This window comes from Hemicordylus capensis, chromosome 10, assembly GCF_027244095.1.
Source record: "Hemicordylus capensis ecotype Gifberg chromosome 10, rHemCap1.1.pri, whole genome shotgun sequence".
NCBI lineage: Eukaryota > Metazoa > Chordata > Lepidosauria > Squamata > Cordylidae > Hemicordylus > Hemicordylus capensis.
Window position 1 is genome coordinate 5,602,106 of NC_069666.1, and position 18,863 is coordinate 5,620,968.

General features: G+C 46.5%; 1 protein-coding gene across 4 annotated transcripts in view; it reads right to left on the bottom strand.

Moving 5' to 3' along the window:
- Positions 1–18,863, bottom strand: part of IGF1R (insulin like growth factor 1 receptor) — a 181,934-nt gene that overhangs the window by 143,943 nt on the left and 19,128 nt on the right. For all 4 annotated transcript variants that reach the window (XM_053271857.1, XM_053271858.1, XM_053271856.1 and 1 more), the window contains one exon: positions 9,281–9,823. In XM_053271857.1, the coding sequence (XP_053127832.1) occupies positions 9,281–9,823 (543 nt within the window). The remainder of the gene's footprint in view (positions 1–9,280; positions 9,824–18,863) is intronic.

The window sequence follows — 18,863 nt, forward strand, 5'->3', positions numbered from 1 at the left end:
ATCAAGATTAGGTGAAGCCATTTGAGACATTGCAAAGTATTATCCAGAAGTTTGAGGATATTTATTCAGGGCAATTTGATCAATGACAATGCTGTTAACTGGTGTTACTAGTGCTAACAAGACGTCCAAGAAGGAGGAAGAGCACCTAGACTCAACCCAGTTCAGATTTTGTAACCTTTCCCCACACTAGTTTGGAGAGCCATTTCTCTGCAAGAGGTACAGAAAAGGTAAGAGTCCTTTCGAAACTAGCTCTCGCCCACACGGTTAAGTTGCCTTTAATAGATGGCCTTCCGTGAAAGCAGAAGGCCCAGTTGAGCAACAATCCACACACTCCCAATACGGGCTGATGTGCAGATTTGGATAAAATTACTATCTTCAAAAGTACATCCCGATTCTGCATGTGTTCAGGTTACAGGAATGTAACTCCAGTGACAAGTGTTCAGTTTTTTAAACCAAGGGTCAAGATCTAACAAAAGTCAGATGCGAGGATACCTCCTTTCAAGCTCCTTCAAGGAAGGGTGGGATATAAAATGGTAATATCCAGATTCAAAGGCAGGCTTTGCTGTTACTAGTGTTTGCAAGCACAGGACATTACTCTCTCTCTCTCTCTCTCTCTCTCTCTCTCTCTCTCTCTCTCTCTCTCTCTCTCAGTGAACAGCAACCATACATTTACACAGGAGAATGCAGAAGGATGCACTTTAGCCTCATCGGGTTATATAAAAAGCTGCCTTATGCCGAGTCAGACTATTCATCCATCTAGCATTGTTTACATCGACTGGCAGCAGCTCTCCAAGGTTACAGGCAGGAGTCTCTCCCAGCCCTACCTGGAGATGCCAGAGAGTAAACCTGGGACCTTCTGCATGCAAGCATGTACATGCTCTTCTACTGAGCTATGGCCCCATCCCCTAACTGGAGTATCTTACAGCTATGTAAGCTCCCATGTAGTCTCCCATCCAAGTGCAAACGGCAGACCTTGCTTAGCAAAGGGAACAATTCTCACTTGCTACCCCAAGACCAGCTCTCCTCCATCACTGAACTGTGGTCTGTCCACTCACTCCAGTGTCCCCTCTATCAGGGATTCCCAGATGATGCTGACTACAACTCCCAGAACCCACAAGCAAAAGCCACTGCAGCTGGGGATTCTGGGAGTTGTAGTCAACAACATCTGGGAGTCCCTGTTAGAGGGAACACTGGTCTTCTCCAGTCCCAACAGCAACTTGAAACTGTTGAAACGGAAGTGCAAATCTGCATCTCAACTTCGGAACTCAGTCACTCAAAATCAAGCCTACTCTTCTGCATGCAGCTCCAACCCAGCTTTCCTTTCTGGGTCACGCTGGAGTGCGATGGAATGTCAGAAAGCAGAATTTATACAATACCAAAAAGAGAGAGCTCTCGACTCTCTATCAAGTTTCCACCCTGGGTTCCTCCTGCATTCCACAGGGCACAAGACATGTGCAAGATAAATAAAACATAAGGAACCAATTCAGGACTGAAAGCTCCCCTCCCTGTATGCAGGAATGCCTGCATACTTTACATAGATGCAATATTTTCTAAAGGACAAAGAACGTGGTCTCATGGCCGAAGGAAAGAAAAAACTGGGGGCGCCGCATGGCTCCTGCAAAGCCGACAGCACAAGACTTTCGGCTGACGTAAATCACTGCCATGCTTCCGACTTCAAACAAGGCCCGCTCAATTCAGCTCAATGCTGAATGCGACCGGGTCACCTAATTTTTCTATCAAATCATCTAATTTTTCTACCCTTTTTTTGCCTGCCATGGCTAGAGAGAGCAGCTGATGACTGCATCAGCCAAAGAGGTGGAATTTCTGGGGAGGGGGACAATGCTACAGGACATGTTTGGCAGAGCTTTGCTTCAGAGGCCTTTCCTCCACCACCACCACCAGCAGCCATGACGGTGGAGAAGAGTTTTGAAAGGCTCCCACTACGTAGACTGGAGGGACCGACAAGCCCTGCCTCTGCGATGGATTTGTCACAGGGCTTTGGACAAAGCTCCTCAACTCAGGTTCAGTTCCCCACGTTGAACGTGGGGTTGTGGCACCACCAGAACTTGCTGGCTCAGCGATTAGTTTCTTTTGGGACAGGTGGAGGACAATGTTCCCTCTAAAACGTGAGCAGTTGTGTGTGCACACAAGCTTTTTGATGTCTGCTCAGTTAATTTTAGATCCTGCTCAGGTTAGTTCAGTGAACGTGCACTGCCTTGAAACTGGCACCCTGAGCAAAACCTATTGAAAGAAACCTATTCTGCACACAGATGAAAAAAAATTAAAAGTTAACAAGTTCCTCCTTGGCTGGAGGAACCAGCCAAGGCCCAACACATGCTGACAACTTAGGAAAGTTCACCTGCCAGCAAGACTCAAGGCCTCAGTTGCCAATTTCCTCAACATACTGCCTCCTGTGTCTCTGGATTGGCAGCTAAAGGACCAGTTGGCTTTCCCCCTTAATGTAGGGTCGCCAAACCTCAACAGCTAAGGTGAGCCCAATGCACCACCCAGGAATTGCTCAGGTAAAGTATGCCGTCAAGTCAATTTCAACTCCTGGCGCCCACAGAGCCCTGTGGTTTTCTTTGGTAGTTTCCAGGAAGGGTTTACCATTGCCTCCTCCCTCAAGGTACGAGATGACACCTTTCAGCATCTTCCAGGGCACCTCCTTTTTTTATTCACTGTGAACTATAAACATTGTGCAAATGAGGAACATTAAAAATTAGAGAACTTAGGAGTGGTTAATTGCACAGCCATGACTGCCCCAATACTAATCATGCCTCTCTCAGCTGATGTTCATCACCTCTAAAATGCGAGTATGAAATGGTTGCCTTCAATCTGGTCTTGGTGCAGCTCGGCTGGCCAGTTTTAGAAGCTGTTGTTACAATCCCTGACCTACTGAAGTTCAGATGCAGATTGGCACTTCCGTACCCAGGTCATCCCGGCGAATGTCTGAAGGGGTGCAGTAGGTGGCTAGGTCACAACAAGCTGCCATTTTGAAACTGGCTTTGACCCCATCACCACTTTGCAGCTGGATCTGGTTGGTGAACCGCAGGGTCTAACAAAAAGGCCTCCAGTCTGCACACCCAATTCTGAGGACCCACCCAGCCCAAAACCCAGCTATCAGAACAGAGAAGAGCAAGTGAGCAGAACTGGTCTTGTGGTAGCAAGCATGAGTTGTCCACTTAGCTAAGCAGGGTCTGCCCTGGTTGCATATGAATGGGCAACTTGAAGTGTGAGCACTAGAAGATATTCCCCTTGGAAACTCAAGTTTCCAAGGGCCACAAGGGGGCCCCCTTCTGAGTTCCTGATATAAGCAGCCCGGCAATCATTCACTGGTTGGGCGGGGGGAGAGACATGGTCCAAACAGCTCTATGGGACAATTGAGGATTCCTATAAAACTATAATCCTTAGAGGCCAAAGAATGCAAGTAATTCTGATTTAACACAAGCACAGCAGCAGACTGGAGAGCAGGAGGGAAACCAACGAAAAACAAACCACTCTCAAGTATTGTAATGGCTCATTTAAAAAACAAATGAAAAAGCCATCAATGTTATAAATTGCAACATAAACACGCTTCCAAGTTGCAACATAAAAATAAACTTGCAGGAGAAGTCTGCTCAGGCCCTAGCTTTCCTCCAAAATGTATCCTATAATACTCTTCCTTTTCAAAAGGAGAAGAAGAAGAAATGTTGGGGGGGGGGGGGGCCGGGGGAGAGAAGACCAAGAGAAACTAGAACTCATCCCAGCAGCTGCTGGCAACAATCCAACACACTTCACTTTTCCGGAAATCCAGAATGGCAACATCATTCTCCGGTTCCGCTGCCAAAAGGAGATGTAAGCGGAGAGCAGTTGGCATCCTCCCTGCAAACCCAGAAGAAAGCAAAAGAGTAAATATTGCAGGATCCGTGCTGCAAATGCCAGTAGAGCTAGAAGCAAAGGCAGCAGCCACCCAAAAGAGCTGGTTCTCTCTCTCTCTCTCTCTCTCTCTCTCTCACACACACACACACACACAAAATCCGGAGACAAAAAGAAGCGAATTGCCACGTTTGAAGTTGGGTTTTTTTCATAAATGAAGTTCTACTTTTTGCCCAGTTTATTGCTTTAAAAATGTCAAACTGTTTGATGGTGGCTGGAACAGCTACCCACTCTGGACATTGTTTCCATGGGAGATTTCTGCCCAAGGAAGGGAAGGCGCTCTTCTCCTTTGTTTGTGATAACCGGCGTCTGCTCAATGACAAAATTAAACAAGCCAGCCTGCTCAAAGAGAACTAAGTGTTCCCACACAGCATTCAACCACCCACTTGATATCCTTTAGCGGAAGGTATCAACAAGGACAAAAGGATTCAAATATAAGCTGGCTGTGGCGGGGGGGGGGGGGGAGAGAGAAATCAGGCATCAAACACACCAATTAAGAAGACTTGCAACCCTGCTGTATCACACATACATGCAGTTATTTACATACAGGGTCACCCATCAGCATGATGCTTTACCAAGTAAGGCGCTAGAGGTCTCTGCCCCATGGAGATTACAGGGGGGGGCAACAACAAACCATGGTAGAAGGGGATGAAAGACAATCAATGCCAGTCCAGACTCTCAGACTGTGGTGCAGTTGGAGCTAAGTGGTTAAGCCACACAAGCTCTGATAGCACAAGGTGAGTTATGAGGAGGCCACATAAGAATCCCACCAGCATCCTGGAAATGAGTGCCAGGCATAAAAAGGAGCAGCAGAAACAGAGTGGGCAGCATCTGGTTGTAGAGCTGAAAGGATTACAAAGTCACAGGTACATAGTAAGCTGCCATATACTGAGTCAGACCATTGGTCTATCTTGCTCAGCACTGTCTTCACAGACGGGCAGCAGCGGCTTCTCCAAGGTTGCAGGCTGGAATCTCTCTCAGCCCTATCTTGGAAATGCTGCCAGGGAGGGAGCTTGGAACCTCGATACTCTTCCCAGAGCGGCTCCATCCCCTAAGGGGAATATCTCACTGTGCTCACACTTCCAGTCTCCCATTCATATGCAACCAGGGTGGACCCTGCTTAGCTAACGGGACAAGTCATGCTTGCTACCACAAGACCAGCTCTCCTCTGAAGAAATGGGAATAAGGGCAAAGACACTTGGAGGCCAAAGTTGCTGGACAAAGAGGACAGGAATATTCCACGGGGCACCCGAAACTTCCATGGGAGGAGAGAGAGATAATCCATCTGCACACTTCTAGACTTTGATCTAGAAGCAGTAAGAACCTTCCTTTCCCATTTCCAAAACCACGCCCCTCTCGACATTAGCATTAACGGGAATGGCTCACAACTTCATTCATGGCCAACCCGAGTCTCTCCCAGCTGATACTGGCCAGCAACTCCCATCATCCCCAGCCCCAATTCTTATTTTTATTTTTTACAGCTGGGAAGTCTCAGGTTGACCACCTGAGCTATGCAGACTGAACAAGAGGAGAGACTGCGTGGGGGCTCAACACACTGCTCCTGACATATCAGCCATGAGCCTCTGGTATTCCGTGGTACGCTACCCCTACACACGGAGGATCTGCTGCAAGTCACGCTGCAGGAGGAAGGGATGAGCCTTGCCCTGTATTCTTGCGCCACCTCCTCGCAAGCAAACCACGAAGTTACATCAGGGCTGCAAAAACCCTGCACCAGCTTTGCAACTGCAGCTAGAGCAGACTCGCTTCGTTTCTAAGCGGCAAGCGAACGTTCCCAAATTAATTACCACCCGGACACCAAGTCTTCGGTTTTTTTCCCCACCGCCCTGCCAGTGTGGCAGTGTTCCTTCTATGCTAATGTGCTCCAACCACCAAACAGGGTAAACAGGAAGCTCCCTTGCAAACAATTGCACAGTTATCCTTTCCTTGTTTTGCCTGCGGAAAGGGCAGAGGTTCTCCTCCAAGCACAACGCTGGCCAAAACCAAGCCTTCCCTCTTGCAGCTCCAACTTATTACTCCCAGGCCTTCTAAGAGCACGGCTCAATGCACGTTTTCTCCTTTTCTAATTTTGATGACAAAGCTCCTAGGTCATAGCTGATGCACACCCTTGCTGTCTATGCAGTACATTATGTCTGCCGGCTGGCCATTCTGGTGCGAACTTTAAAAATCAGGCAAAAATTTCCTTTTTAAAAACCCTTCCAGCTCTCGTATGACCGCGAGAAGGCCGCAGTGGAACCGGGGGGGGGGGGGGTACCGAGGGAGAAACAAAAAACGCTAACGAAGGGGAAGACTAAAATAAAGTATAGGGATAAAGTTGGTATTTAGCAAAGTTTCTAGCAAGAGAAGGTCTCCAACCATGTCTCACTGTCCGCGGACGAAGAAAGACTGGAGAGGGAAGCCCGTGCAGCCGCCTATATACCGTGGGGGGCGGGATTGCCCCCAAAACTTGGTATCTGGCTTGGAAGCTCCGACAAGGTCTCTGCGTAGGCGCAAAGCCCAATCGTGTAAATGCACAGAGGCCACGTCGAAGAACCTTGATAAATGTGTGCGCAGCACTCAACTTTGGGAAACTTTGTCCTTCATACAGCACTTTTGAGGTTGCTACTGCACCGTGCAGGCATCCTGTTCCTCCCAACAAAATCCTCTATAGTCTGTTGCACTATGGTGATGAGATCTTGTCACCAAAATCACGGGGGTGGGGGGATATTCCAGAGTCTTGTGCTAATACCAGAGCGCATTGTTCTGCAAATACAACTAAGGCAACACTCTGTATCCAGCCCACACTAGGAACATGGGAATTGATCTTAGACTTTCGCAACCAGGCTGATGGCCCTTGACTCTCCTGTAAAATCAGCTCCTCCTACCAGCTTGAGTGGGGTGTCTTTCTACCCCAAATCACAAAGAAAGGGGAAGAATCTTCCCACACTGCATAAATAGGAGAGAGGTGGTGTGTGTTGAAGTATCAGCCAACTTGTCCACAGACCTCCAGAATCCCAACACCTCAAGCAGGGTGTTCTGTCTGGGTGTCCTCCCAAAACTGCAAGCAGAAACCATTCATGAGTTTGGCTGTGCCTTACAACACAGCAAAGGGCCCAGGGCAAAAGTTTAGATTTTCTCGATGCAGAGGACTATGCTCAGCCACCAAGTATAGCCAGATTGTTTCACTGCTGTATTTTGTTAAGTGACAAGAATGGTCGTCACGCAACAGTTGATTTCTCAATCATGCTCGAAACCCAACAGCATTATTGCTTTCCAAACGACTGATGGCACCAAACAGAGCAATTTGCACCTTCAGACCTGCTCAGTAGGTCTGTGAAGTTAATCACCTCAACACAGAATAATGTGCATGGTCATCCTGGCACTGCATGGAAGTGAGTATTCCTAATGTGCACATCTTGATAGGACCCAGCTCTCTAGCTAACGGCGTACAAATTCTGAGGGCCGCTAAGAACATGGAGCTCTATGGGGAAACTACTAGGGGTGGGGGGAGAATCAGCTTCCCAGAGCTCCCCACACAGGAGCACTTGGTCTGGGTAAGGGGTCGGTTAGAGAGCTAAGTTCCATGCGGAGGTGCACAATGGGAAAGTTCACTGGCCCGAAGTGCCAGCAGGGCTACACACATCATTCAGCTTTGGCTATTCTGAGCCACACAGTTGCACAGGCCTACTGTTCAGCTAGCCAAGTGAGTGTCTTGGGCTCTCTCTGCCCAGCAAGCAGTGTGATAAGCTACTCTGAGCTCTGAAAAAGACGCCTCCACAAGCACCACTGCTAGAGAGGTTTTAAACCAAGAGTTGATTCTATGCACACAGTGGGAATGTGAGAAGACAAGGGGTTTTTTGGAAGGGCGTTCTAACAGTAATCTGATGGGATATGCTACTCAGCTGGGTCTGCTTTGTATTTTGGCCGGGCAACTCCAAAAGTACAATTCAACCTGATTTGAATGATTTTTGAGGGAAAAATCTATCTAAAGATGATTTTCTGTTTAAGATACATTATAGTCCAAAGGTATTCATCATGAAATAAGGATTAGTTTATATAGCATGAGGCTGTATATATGCAATGTTTAAATTTTTTGGTAAATGAATTCCATTAATCCATTCACAATGTCATGCTCTTCCAGTGGTTTCTGTAAGATTCTTTTGGGCAATTTTTCTATCTAGAAGAGGACAAAAAATGAAACCTTCATCTGGTTGTAAATATTAAGATTATACCAGCAAGAATGAGTCTTCGTGTAAAAAAACATGATTTAAATCTAGTCTTACTGACTAGTGATTTAAATCATGATTTACATCAAATCCACCCTGGTTGGTATGAGCATTTTTTCAATAGCCATGAGTAGCTTCCAGGTGGTGAGATTTTAAGTGGACAACAATGGACTTGGACATTATTCTGGCAATGGAGAACAAGGGACTTTGAAGGAGTTAGCACCTGGGTTTGATGGCAAAATGACGACGACCAAGCACCATCTGGCTAATGATTGGTTCTTATATTGGACGAACTACAAAACCAATACCAAGATGGTCAAGGGTGGGGGTGAAACCCAGGAAGCCAACACTAAATTATTTATATACCACTTTTCAATGAACAAGTTTGTCCAACCGTACAAACTGTGACATGGTCTATTCAGGGTATAAATAGCTGCTTAACGTCAAAGTGAAGAACACACACTGATCACACACACTAAACTACTCAGAGTTAGTCTATAGCTTTGACACACTGGGCAGGTTCACACAACCTGCTGAAAATGGGCAAGGAGTCCAGGAGTATGTTCCTGTGAGGCATGTTGTCCAAACCCATCCAAATCGGGCTGGCAAGTAGCCAACCTGATTTGTTACCAATTTCAACCCAAGGTTTGTAACCAAGGGCTGAAGTCGGCTTAACAACATCAGCAACGGGTCAGGTGGGCCAGCTGCCAACCAGACTTGGGCAGGTTCGTGGTGCCAAGCACACATTGGGCAAATGTACCATGAGAACCTTCAGTGTCCTCTCCCAGACTTAACAAGTTCCGGTGGGTCGTGTGAATCCGCCGACAAAGTGGTTCAGTTTTTCTAAACTATACCAACTCAGGCTACAGTGGGTGGCAGCAGTGCTAAGATGAGATACGATCTTTACGCACTTCCCCATGAAGCAGCACTCTCCCACCACATGAAAATATTAGCATGTTGGGGGCGGGGGGAGAAGCTTGTCTCACTGATTACAACAGTAATTAGCGATGATTGGCCAGTTGGAAAGTTTATCTCTATTATCGATTAATGGGGAAGGAGATTGAAGTAATTGTAGGGGGGGTGTGAAATAATACAATGGAGAGGGTGCCCTTTAAAAAAAAACCTGATCTATTAATTCTTACTTTTCTGACAATGGTTGGCAGTCCAGCAACGGTAGCTGTATTCATTGTTAACGGAGGTCTTCTTACACAATGGCTTTTCCTCTGCCGTTCCTGGACACAGGTCCCCGCATTCCTTCGGTGGTTTATTCCCTACAATGTAGTTATTTGAAACAGCATCCAAGATCAGGGACCAGTCCACAGTGGAGAGGTAACACAGGTCGGAATTCTTCTCAATCCGGATGGCTCCCCGGGTGATGTTCCGCAGGTTGTACAGCCCGATTTCTTTGAGGTTTGTCATCTCAAAGATGACCAAGGCATAGTTGTAGAAAAGGTTCTTGCCACGGATCACTGTAAGGTTGGGGAAGAGATCGCTAAGCGTCTCCAAGCCTGCCACACGGAACAGCAGCAAATAGTCTGTGATCATCGTGAGTTTCGGGAAGCGATAGCTGCTAAAATCCTCAGCCTGGAACAACAAAATCCGGAGAAACCCTTCAATCACCGTGCAGTCCTCCAATTGCTTCAGCTCCTCCATACTGTTGCGAATGTCGACATTTGGCCCACAAACTGGGGGGAAACAGCAAGAAAAAAAAGAATATGATTAGATGAATTTTATTATTATTTTTTAAAGTGTAGGTTCTCACGATTATGTGTTATCTATACAGACAGCTATTTTCTTTTCCAACGCAGTTTTCAACAGAACATTTCCTAGTCTAGACCAGTATTCCCTCTAAGGCATGTGCGTGCACTTGCGCATTTTGTGATGTCCACTCAGTTAATTTTAGATCCTGCTGTGTCTGAATCAAGAAGGCCCCACTCTGAATATACATGTACACACACTGCCTGGAAATGCCACCCAGAACAAAACTCACTCCACATACACATGAAAAACATTGGAGGGAACACTGGTCTAGACACTTTGAGCAGGAGTTTCAACTTTGGCAGATTACTACCTGTGCTCTCACACAAAGCATGAGAACACCCCCCGCCCGCCGCCCGCCCAGACCAACCTATCCCAGCCACATCCAACTCTGAGCCATCAGCTCCCAACTGCCAATACTGTCATTGTACCAAGCTGACTAGGGTAGGAGCATTAGGCATGTAACTGGACAAGTGAGATTTAGTCAACCGACCAACCTAGTATTGCCAAAGCGCTATTCTTATCCAAATTAACAGATATGAAACTTGTGCCAATTGTACCATTTAGATCTTTGTTGTTATGAAACAGATATATTTAGAAGAACTGTAGTCAGGTACGTTAACTTTTTATAGTGCTAGATAGTGTCTCTAAACATGCCAATGATTCACTAAGCTTTCTGGCTTTTGTCTGGTAACAGCAAGGTCAGCCTATAGTTACCGGGGTGGGCGGGGCGGGGGGGAGGCCCGCAGGGGGGCTTAAAGGAAAGTTAACAAAAATAAAGCAGAGTAACAGCATCTACCTAAAAACAAAAAGTCAGTTTAGAAAGCATTTTAAAAGGCACGTGTACCAGGCAGCCAGCAGGTCAACTCTTCAAGCAGCTTCAACTTACTGTTCACCTCTTTGATATACCTTTGATATGCTGGAGAAGGATTAAGGCACAAAAAGCCCTCATACATGCCTTTGCTAACCAATGACATCATTCATATTTATTTTATTTTATTTTATTTTATGGAGATAAGTTGCAAACCTACACACTGGAATTCCCAACTGCAGAGACTGTTTGACCCCATCCCCTAACCATCATACTAACCCTTCGCTCTCAGGTTACCCTTTGAATACGTGTGCATTTTAAAGAGACCAATCAATCAACTGGAGGAGGTTCAGAGAAAGGTAACAAAGGTGGTGTGGGGACTGGAAACTTGGTGCTAGGAGAAATAGTTGAAGGAGTTGAGAACGTTTAGCTGGAAAAAGGAAGGCTAAGGGGAGATACGAGAGCCATATTCAAGTATCTGAAGCAACGTGAACAGGGTTGCTCAACTTCCTGCAGATGTTGGCCTACAACTCCTGTAATCCCTGGCTATTGGACACTGTGGCTGGGGATCATGGGAGTTGTAGTCCAAAAACAGCTGGGGGAGGCCAAAGTTGAGCAGGCCTGACATAAAAGGAGCCGACTTTTCCTCTGTTGCTCCAGAGGGCAGACGAGAACCAACCGGTTGAAGTTACAAGGAAGCTGATTCGGGAGTCACTTCCTAACAGGAAGAACTCTCTGATGGTGGAACCATCTGCTTCATACTGTGGTGAGCTCTCCTTTCCTAGAAGTTTTTGAACAGAAAACCTCCAAGGTCCCGTCCACCTCTAACATTCTACGATTCTATGGTCAATAGCTATCACCGTGCTGTGCTACCTCCCACTTACCAACCGAAACCACGGACAAATACAACGCAGCATTATAGCAACGGTCTTCACAGCTTGCTTTTCCTCCTCTGGTCTCAGCAAGCCAGAGACTTAAGTATATCAACCTTAGCATAAACTCTGCAGAGCTGTAAATACGGCCTGCACACAGCCGGCTGCCATTTCTCTCGCACAACACTTCGTTAAGGCTATTACTTGGGATTAACGATGGCTCTGAAACCGAACGCACAGTAAAACCTTAGCAACCCCGTTATCAACAAAGACTCCGAGAGACTAGGCAACAACAGAAGGATCCTAACAGAGTTTGTTTTGTATGCTAGTGGCGGCAGGGGTGGGGGCCGCGGCGGGGGGCAGTAGAGAGAAGTGTTCCATGCATATTCTTCTGGAGGGAAGAAGAGACCCATTAGAGGATTGCCCAGAATGTACAATACCACACAAGGTCCATGTTTGTACCAAAAAAAAAAAAACCTCGACGGCAAGGGTTTTGAACCTTGGGCCCCCCAGAAGATTTTGGACTACAACTTCAACCCTTCCCATCCACAATGGCTGGAGGAATGGAAGATCTAGTCCAACCACGTCTGGGAAGCCAAGACTGGGATCCACCGCTCTACAGAACTGCAGAAATGCCAGCCCACCTGAGCAGCTCCCCAACCCCAACCCCCCCAAAAAAATCTTCAGGAAAAGCAGTACAGGAAGAGGAGAGCTTGTCTTACGAGAAACCAATCTGGTAGAGCATAGTGGCCAAGTGCGAGTTCAAGAAGCTTGCCATTCAGCTTTTGGCAAGCCATTATTACAAAAGCCAGTTGGATCTGGGCCAGGAGAACAGAGGTTCAAAGCCCTATTCAGCCATGAAGCTTATTGGGTAACCTGGGCCTAGTCACGCTTTCTTACCTACTACTACTTACTAACTGCTTTTCAACCAAGAGTTTGCAAAGTGGGTGAAAAAATGAGTAAGAATATTGTTGCCTGTCCTTAAAGGGCTCACAGTCTAAAAAGAAACACAAGTTGGACATCAATAAGAAACTATGCTGTGACTCTCCCTCTGTTTAACAGCCACTTCGAAAGATACCCAATTTGCACAGTAGTGTGAGGATAACACTTGGGTGGGGTGAGAGACCCCATATGCGCTGCCCCGAACCATTTAGAAAGTTCTCTTCTTATCCCAGAGATGCCTAGTAATATGTCCTCCAGCTCAATCCCCTCTCCTGCATGTTATGTGAAGTCATCCAAATGCTCCCAAAATGGAATAATGTTTCCCACCACCATGTCTCAATTAATGCTGATGAAAGTGTCTTCCCACTCATTTTGCCACTCCATTTGCAGTGGAGTTCTTTTAGGTGTTCTTTTATCAGAATAGGATGTAACTTCGCGAGAACAAAGACAGAAGATATGCAGAAGGCAACTATTCACTTCTTACAGCAGGTGTTCCCCAGGAGAAACAAAGTTTAGGCTCATGACACATCAGGAGTCTTGAGACTTTGAGAAATAACAGGTTGCTTACCTGTAACAGTATCTCTTCTGTGCATTCACACATGTCGGATTCATGGCTGCGTGGAGACCAGCTTCAGAACAGTCTACATATAGATAGCTAACATTTTTGGTGGTAGCCCCACCTCCTTATGTATCTATTCCCAGCCGTCCCATCTAGCTCCTTGTAGCCACCGCGCCAGTACCTGAAGAGAAAGAGACTGTAGCAGGGAGGTGAGAGTAGCACAGACTGTAGCAGGGAGGTGTGAATGCACAGAAGACCACTCGAAGAAACATCGTTACAGGTAAGCAACCTGTTCTTCTTTGTGGTCTCTGTGCATCACACATGTGGGAGATAGAAAGTGTCTTACCTGTTGGCAGGACAGCCTAAAGAGAACACGTAGCCGTGCAGAGGATCGTGGCACCAAAGGCAGTATCATTTCTTCCCTGTAAGTCCAAGGCGTAGTGCTCGATAAACATGGAGGTCCAAGACCAGGTGGTGGCCCTGCAAATTGTGTCCAGCAGAATGCCAGCAAAGAAGGCAGTAGAGGTCATCACAGATCTAGCTGAATGTGCATGGAGCACAGCAGGTGATGGTTTATTCGCTAGTTGGTAGTAAAGCTCAATGGTAGAGCATATCCAAGAGGAGAGCCTTTGGGAAGTAACTTGGAGACCCCTGTACAGCTCCCTGTAGCAGATGAAAAGCACATTAGAGCTGCGAAATTCCTTAGTTCTATGTGTGCAAAAGGCCAGGGCTCTGCAAACATCCAAAGTATGCCACTTGAGCTCTTCAGGCGATGTGGGTTTGGGACAGAGGACTAGATGGGTGCCCTCAAGAGAAATGAAATTGGGAGACCACCTTTGGCAGAAAAGTTGTCTGGTGTCAAATAAACCTTCCTCCTGTGAAAAACTAAGAAAGGAGCGTCTGCCTGGAAGGCTTTTAACTCGCTGACATGGCAGGCCGAAGTGTTTGCCACTAGAAAGATTGTTTTGAAGTTAAGTAATCGTAAGTCAGTGGTAGCCATGGGTTCAAACAGCTTAGTGGTCAACTTGCTGAGTACTGGGTTTAAGTCCCAGGCAGATGCTAACTTGGGTGCAGGGGGGAAACAATGGTCTAACCGTTTGAAAAACCTCTTAACCGTAGCAACTTTGAAGAATGAACAAATAATGTGTGGCAACAAGATGGCCACTAGATGTACCCTTCAAGCAGGATGAAGACAAGCCTTTTTTCAGGTAAGGAAGGTAGGCAAGGACATCTTCCACTGCAGAGTGTTGTGGGTCCAAGTGATGTCCCTTGGCATATTCAGCGAGAACGCTTCTACTTTGCCATGTAGGTCCGGTGTGTGGAGCTTTTCAGTGCATTATGGAGAACAGTATGCACAGTTATCATAGATGCTGAATTGAGATCAGGTGCCACACCATCAGGGAAAGGGTGGGGAGACTGGGTTGAGGTTTGTTCAATCCCAGTGGCAGCAGGAGGCGGAGATACACCCCTCCTGCCAGCAATGCTAGAGTTGCAAACCAAGGCTGGTGAGACCATCATGGTGTAATCAGGAGGCATCATGTTTGGTCAGTCTGTCCTTTCTGAAGAACTCGAGGGATTAGAAGAAAGGGAGAGAAGACCTAGATGCATTCTTTCAACCAATCTGAGAGGAGAGCATCCCCTTCGGACATATGACCAATACCATGGCTGAAGAAGCATTGACAGGGAGGACTATGTATGTCTGCAAAGGCATTGACGGTTGGGGTGCCCCAACAGTTGAAGAGGTCGAGAACAACATCTGGGTGTAGTTGTCACTCGTGAGACAGGTATTTCTGCCTACTGAGTGAGGCTGCGACAGTGTTCTCCTTCCCTGCCATATGAAGTGACTTCAGGAAGATGCCGTGGTGCACACACCAGTTCCACAGGCCCTGAACGTGTTTGAGGGCATGAAAGACAGCTAGCAGCTTGAGGTAGTTGATATGGTGAAGCCTGGAGTCTGAACATACTCCTGAGATCATGTAATCCCTGCAGTGGGCTCCCCAACCTGTGCATGAGGCATCTGTGGTAAGGATAACATCTAGCGACCAAGTAATGAAAGGGATGCTGGTGGTCAAGTGGTCAGTTTTTCCCCACCACTGGGCAACCTAAGCAACTGGAGGTGCACTTAAGTTGTTTGTATTGACTGTCCTCGAGAGGGGAGAACACTTGTAAGAACCAATCTTGAATAACACACATCCTCAATCTGCCGTGTCGGAGGGCTGCAGTTGTGAAGCTGAACGAAGTAGGCGTTGAATGTGCTGTGGTTGCCTGGTGAGCTGTGGAGAACTATATAGCGGCCTGTGGGATGTCCGATATACACTTATATAAGAAGGCTGCAGAGAGACAGGCGTTCAAGAGGATGCCTATGAAGTCTATACATTTGGATGGCTGGAAGTGCAATATCTTGTGTTCAACCTGCAGTCCTAAGTTCTGTACATGGGACAGGGTAATGCTATGTGGTGCCTTAGCAAGCAGGTGTTTTTGCGGTGGACTGTTTGGTGGACTTACTAAAGGAATGACACTTGTTAGTACAGTAGAAGTCTGAAGGTGCTGGATAAGGTCTAGTAGAGATGGCCTGTGTGTTCCATTGTCTGGATTTTGTTGGCCTATATGGTTGCTGAGATGTCACTGAACGAAAGGTTGACTTCAGCTTTTGGACGCTTTCCAGAGTGTCATCAGTCTTGTCCCTGAAGAGGTGTTCTCCATCAAACGGTAAATCCTGAATTCTGGATTTGGCTTCAGGAATCTCAGGAATCAGAGAGGTGAATCTAAACCATATGTGTATGTGCGTGCAGGGCAATCAAGTGTCACATGCTGAGTGTAGTAGTTGCAGCACAATTTTCTGTCACTCCATAGGTGTAGTACAGGCTGACTCCTTCTGGTTGAGTTGGACACTCTGGTCCATGAGTGGGAACTATTTTTCGAAGAGCATGTGAGCATATTGCGCTTGGTAGTTGGCAATACGCAACAGAAGTGCAGCCGCAGAGTAGTTCCTCTTTCCACTCATGTCCAATTTATGTCTGTCAGCTGGTGTTGACAGGGCTTTTGTCGTGCTCGCGACTGGGACATTTACATGACCCATTTGGTACCAGGTGTTTTAACAGAAAGCTACAGTCCATGGGTTGTGTACAACGCATATGGTCCAGTCACCTTGCGGTTGGGGAGGACGTAGATGGTTTCTCCCATGCCAGCTTAACTATTCCCAAAATTGTAGGAATGAATGGCAAAATGGGGCCCTTGTGTCCAACTCAACGAGGTTAAATATAGTTACGTGCCGCTGTGGTGTTCTGATGTGCTTTAACCCCCAAGAGCCTTCGCTATATGTTTTATTTGTTCTGAATATATGAACATTTCCTCAGTGGGAGAATCTGGCTTCTCATCAGGTTCTACAACACCATGTGACTTGTCAGGTGGGTGGGTCCAATGCTAATGACTGTGTTTCCCTGGGAGTTGGCCATCCATACCAATCATTGGAGGACCTGCTAGGGATTGTGGGTGGTGGTACTGAGGTGGTGATAAATGGTATCTATAGGATGCCCAGTCCCAATCAGAAGAATCCTTGTGCTTATATCTTTCAGTATACTGGTGTCTGGGACAGTCGTAAAAGAAATAAGTCACGATGGTGGCATTGACACTTACAGGGATGATCTGAGGAGCAGGCATACTCCCCACAGTGAGTGGGAGTAGCAATCATGTGGGCGATGTCCCGTGCAATCCCAATCTCTTTCTCAAGGGGAGGAACCCTAGGCTTGAGGGGAAGGCGGGTGCTTCCCTTCACCACCATCACAGTCAGGATTGAAGTCTGGTGGGTCAAACAGCTCATTTGACAGTATTTCGGGTGACTCAGATTCGGAGTTGAGAGATGGCTCTGCATCCAGGGGTGGAACAAGCACCGAAGGAGCCTCAACTGGTTTAGGACAAAGAGAAGACTCAACTGGGTTAGGACGAAGAGAAGAACGCTTCCTCTTTTTCTTCCTTTTTGGAGGTTCTGAACTAGTGGTAGCAGTTATGAGCGCTCCTTTTTAGTGACCTTAACTGGTAACAGTCGATCCCGAAGTCAGTTGACTTACCAAAGTGGTAGAGACCAATCTAGAGCCCATATGGGGTTGGGGGCGGGACTTACAGATAATCTCAGGTGCAACAGAAAGAGTAGGTGCTGTTAAGAAGGGCGTATCAGAAGCCATTCTGGGGGAGGCTGTATTGGCAATCCCTATAGGCAAGGAGAATTGGACAGAAACAGCTTTCTCCCAGAGGGAGAAGATGACACACAGGGTTCAGGTGTGATGTGGCTGGCACGTGAAATCTTGGCAGGTAAGGCACACCTTGACCCTGTGTCCTTCTCCCAAGCAAAACATGCATTTTGCATGCTTATAGGAGGCAGGCAGTTTAGCCATGCAGGAGATACAAAATTTGGATAAGATCCTACTAGCCATAAATTAGGCGAATGGGTTGCGGGGAGAGGTTGGAAATAAAAACGGTAACCAAAGCAGGAAAGAATGAAAAGATAGAAAGGTAGAAAACATAATAAGTAAAGGGGTACTTCCCTCAAGTTGATCTCTCTAAAGGTTTTTGAGATTCAAAGCAGTGCAGTCTCTGCACTGGTTGACAAACTAAGGAGATAGACGGGAAGGGGGCAGGGCTACCTTGCTATCTCTCTATCTCTAGAAGGCTCCGAAGCTGGTCAATGCACAGGCACGAATCCCACACATGTGATACGCAGAGACCTCTAAGAAGAATTTACATTTGGAAATTAGTCTTATGAGATCACCTTGCTGTGTGTGTCCATCTCCCCGTAACAACTTTGCAATGCCTGTACCATTTTGGAACAAGTCTGGTACTGTTGTAGGACTCTATGACATCATCACCCCAATTCAAGATGATGGGCGCTTGAAAGTTCGAGGTGGAAGTGGGCCAACATTTGAACCGAGCAACCAATTTCCGCCAAACTTGGTATACATGTTAAGATTATAGAGGACATTAAACTACAATACCCCATAAATTAATTCCAGAACACATTTCAAAATGGCAGCTGTGTGTGTGTCCCCCTAACAACCCTGCAATGTCTGGTCCAATTCAGATCAATTTTAGTGCTGTTGTGGTGCCACGTAGGGACATTTCAATGGCATATATTTTATGTATACTCATCTCCACCTATGCACGATGCACCCTCTTCTTACCGACAAAGTGCTGGCAACTGCCGTTTTCCTCTACTCTGCATATTCCATTTGGCTTTTAACAACAAAAAGTGCATGAATTTGAAGCAATTAAAATTCTAGTGAGAGGAAAGTAGGTGGATTAGTTCTTATCAGAACTTCTTGTTTATAAATAAGGTTTTGTTTCTTTTTAGACCAAACATCGGACCTAACTCATTTCATTTTTGCCCATTTCTTTGAACCCGTTTTTGGCTTTTTTGTTCTAATTTTCTCAGCAAAGTCATCCATTCAACTATTACTAATGACTGCATAACACATCGGTTCTTATTTTTATTCATTTTGCCCTGAAATTAATGTATTAGAAGACAAACTGATCCCAGTTCAAAGACTACTACAGTTTCTTTTTGGCTGCCGTGTGTTTTCTTTGGACGGCACGTTACACACAGAGGGAGAGCGTGAGTACTGCAATGCATCTTCCAAAGTACAAAACCAAACACTACAATGCTCTTCATTCAGCATTTCAAGCAAACACACTGCTCATTTCCTTCTACCCTGAACACGCCGTAATTCAGAAAATTTATATAACTACGCTTAATGTCTAAACAGAACACAAGCTTTTCTTCAGACTCATTG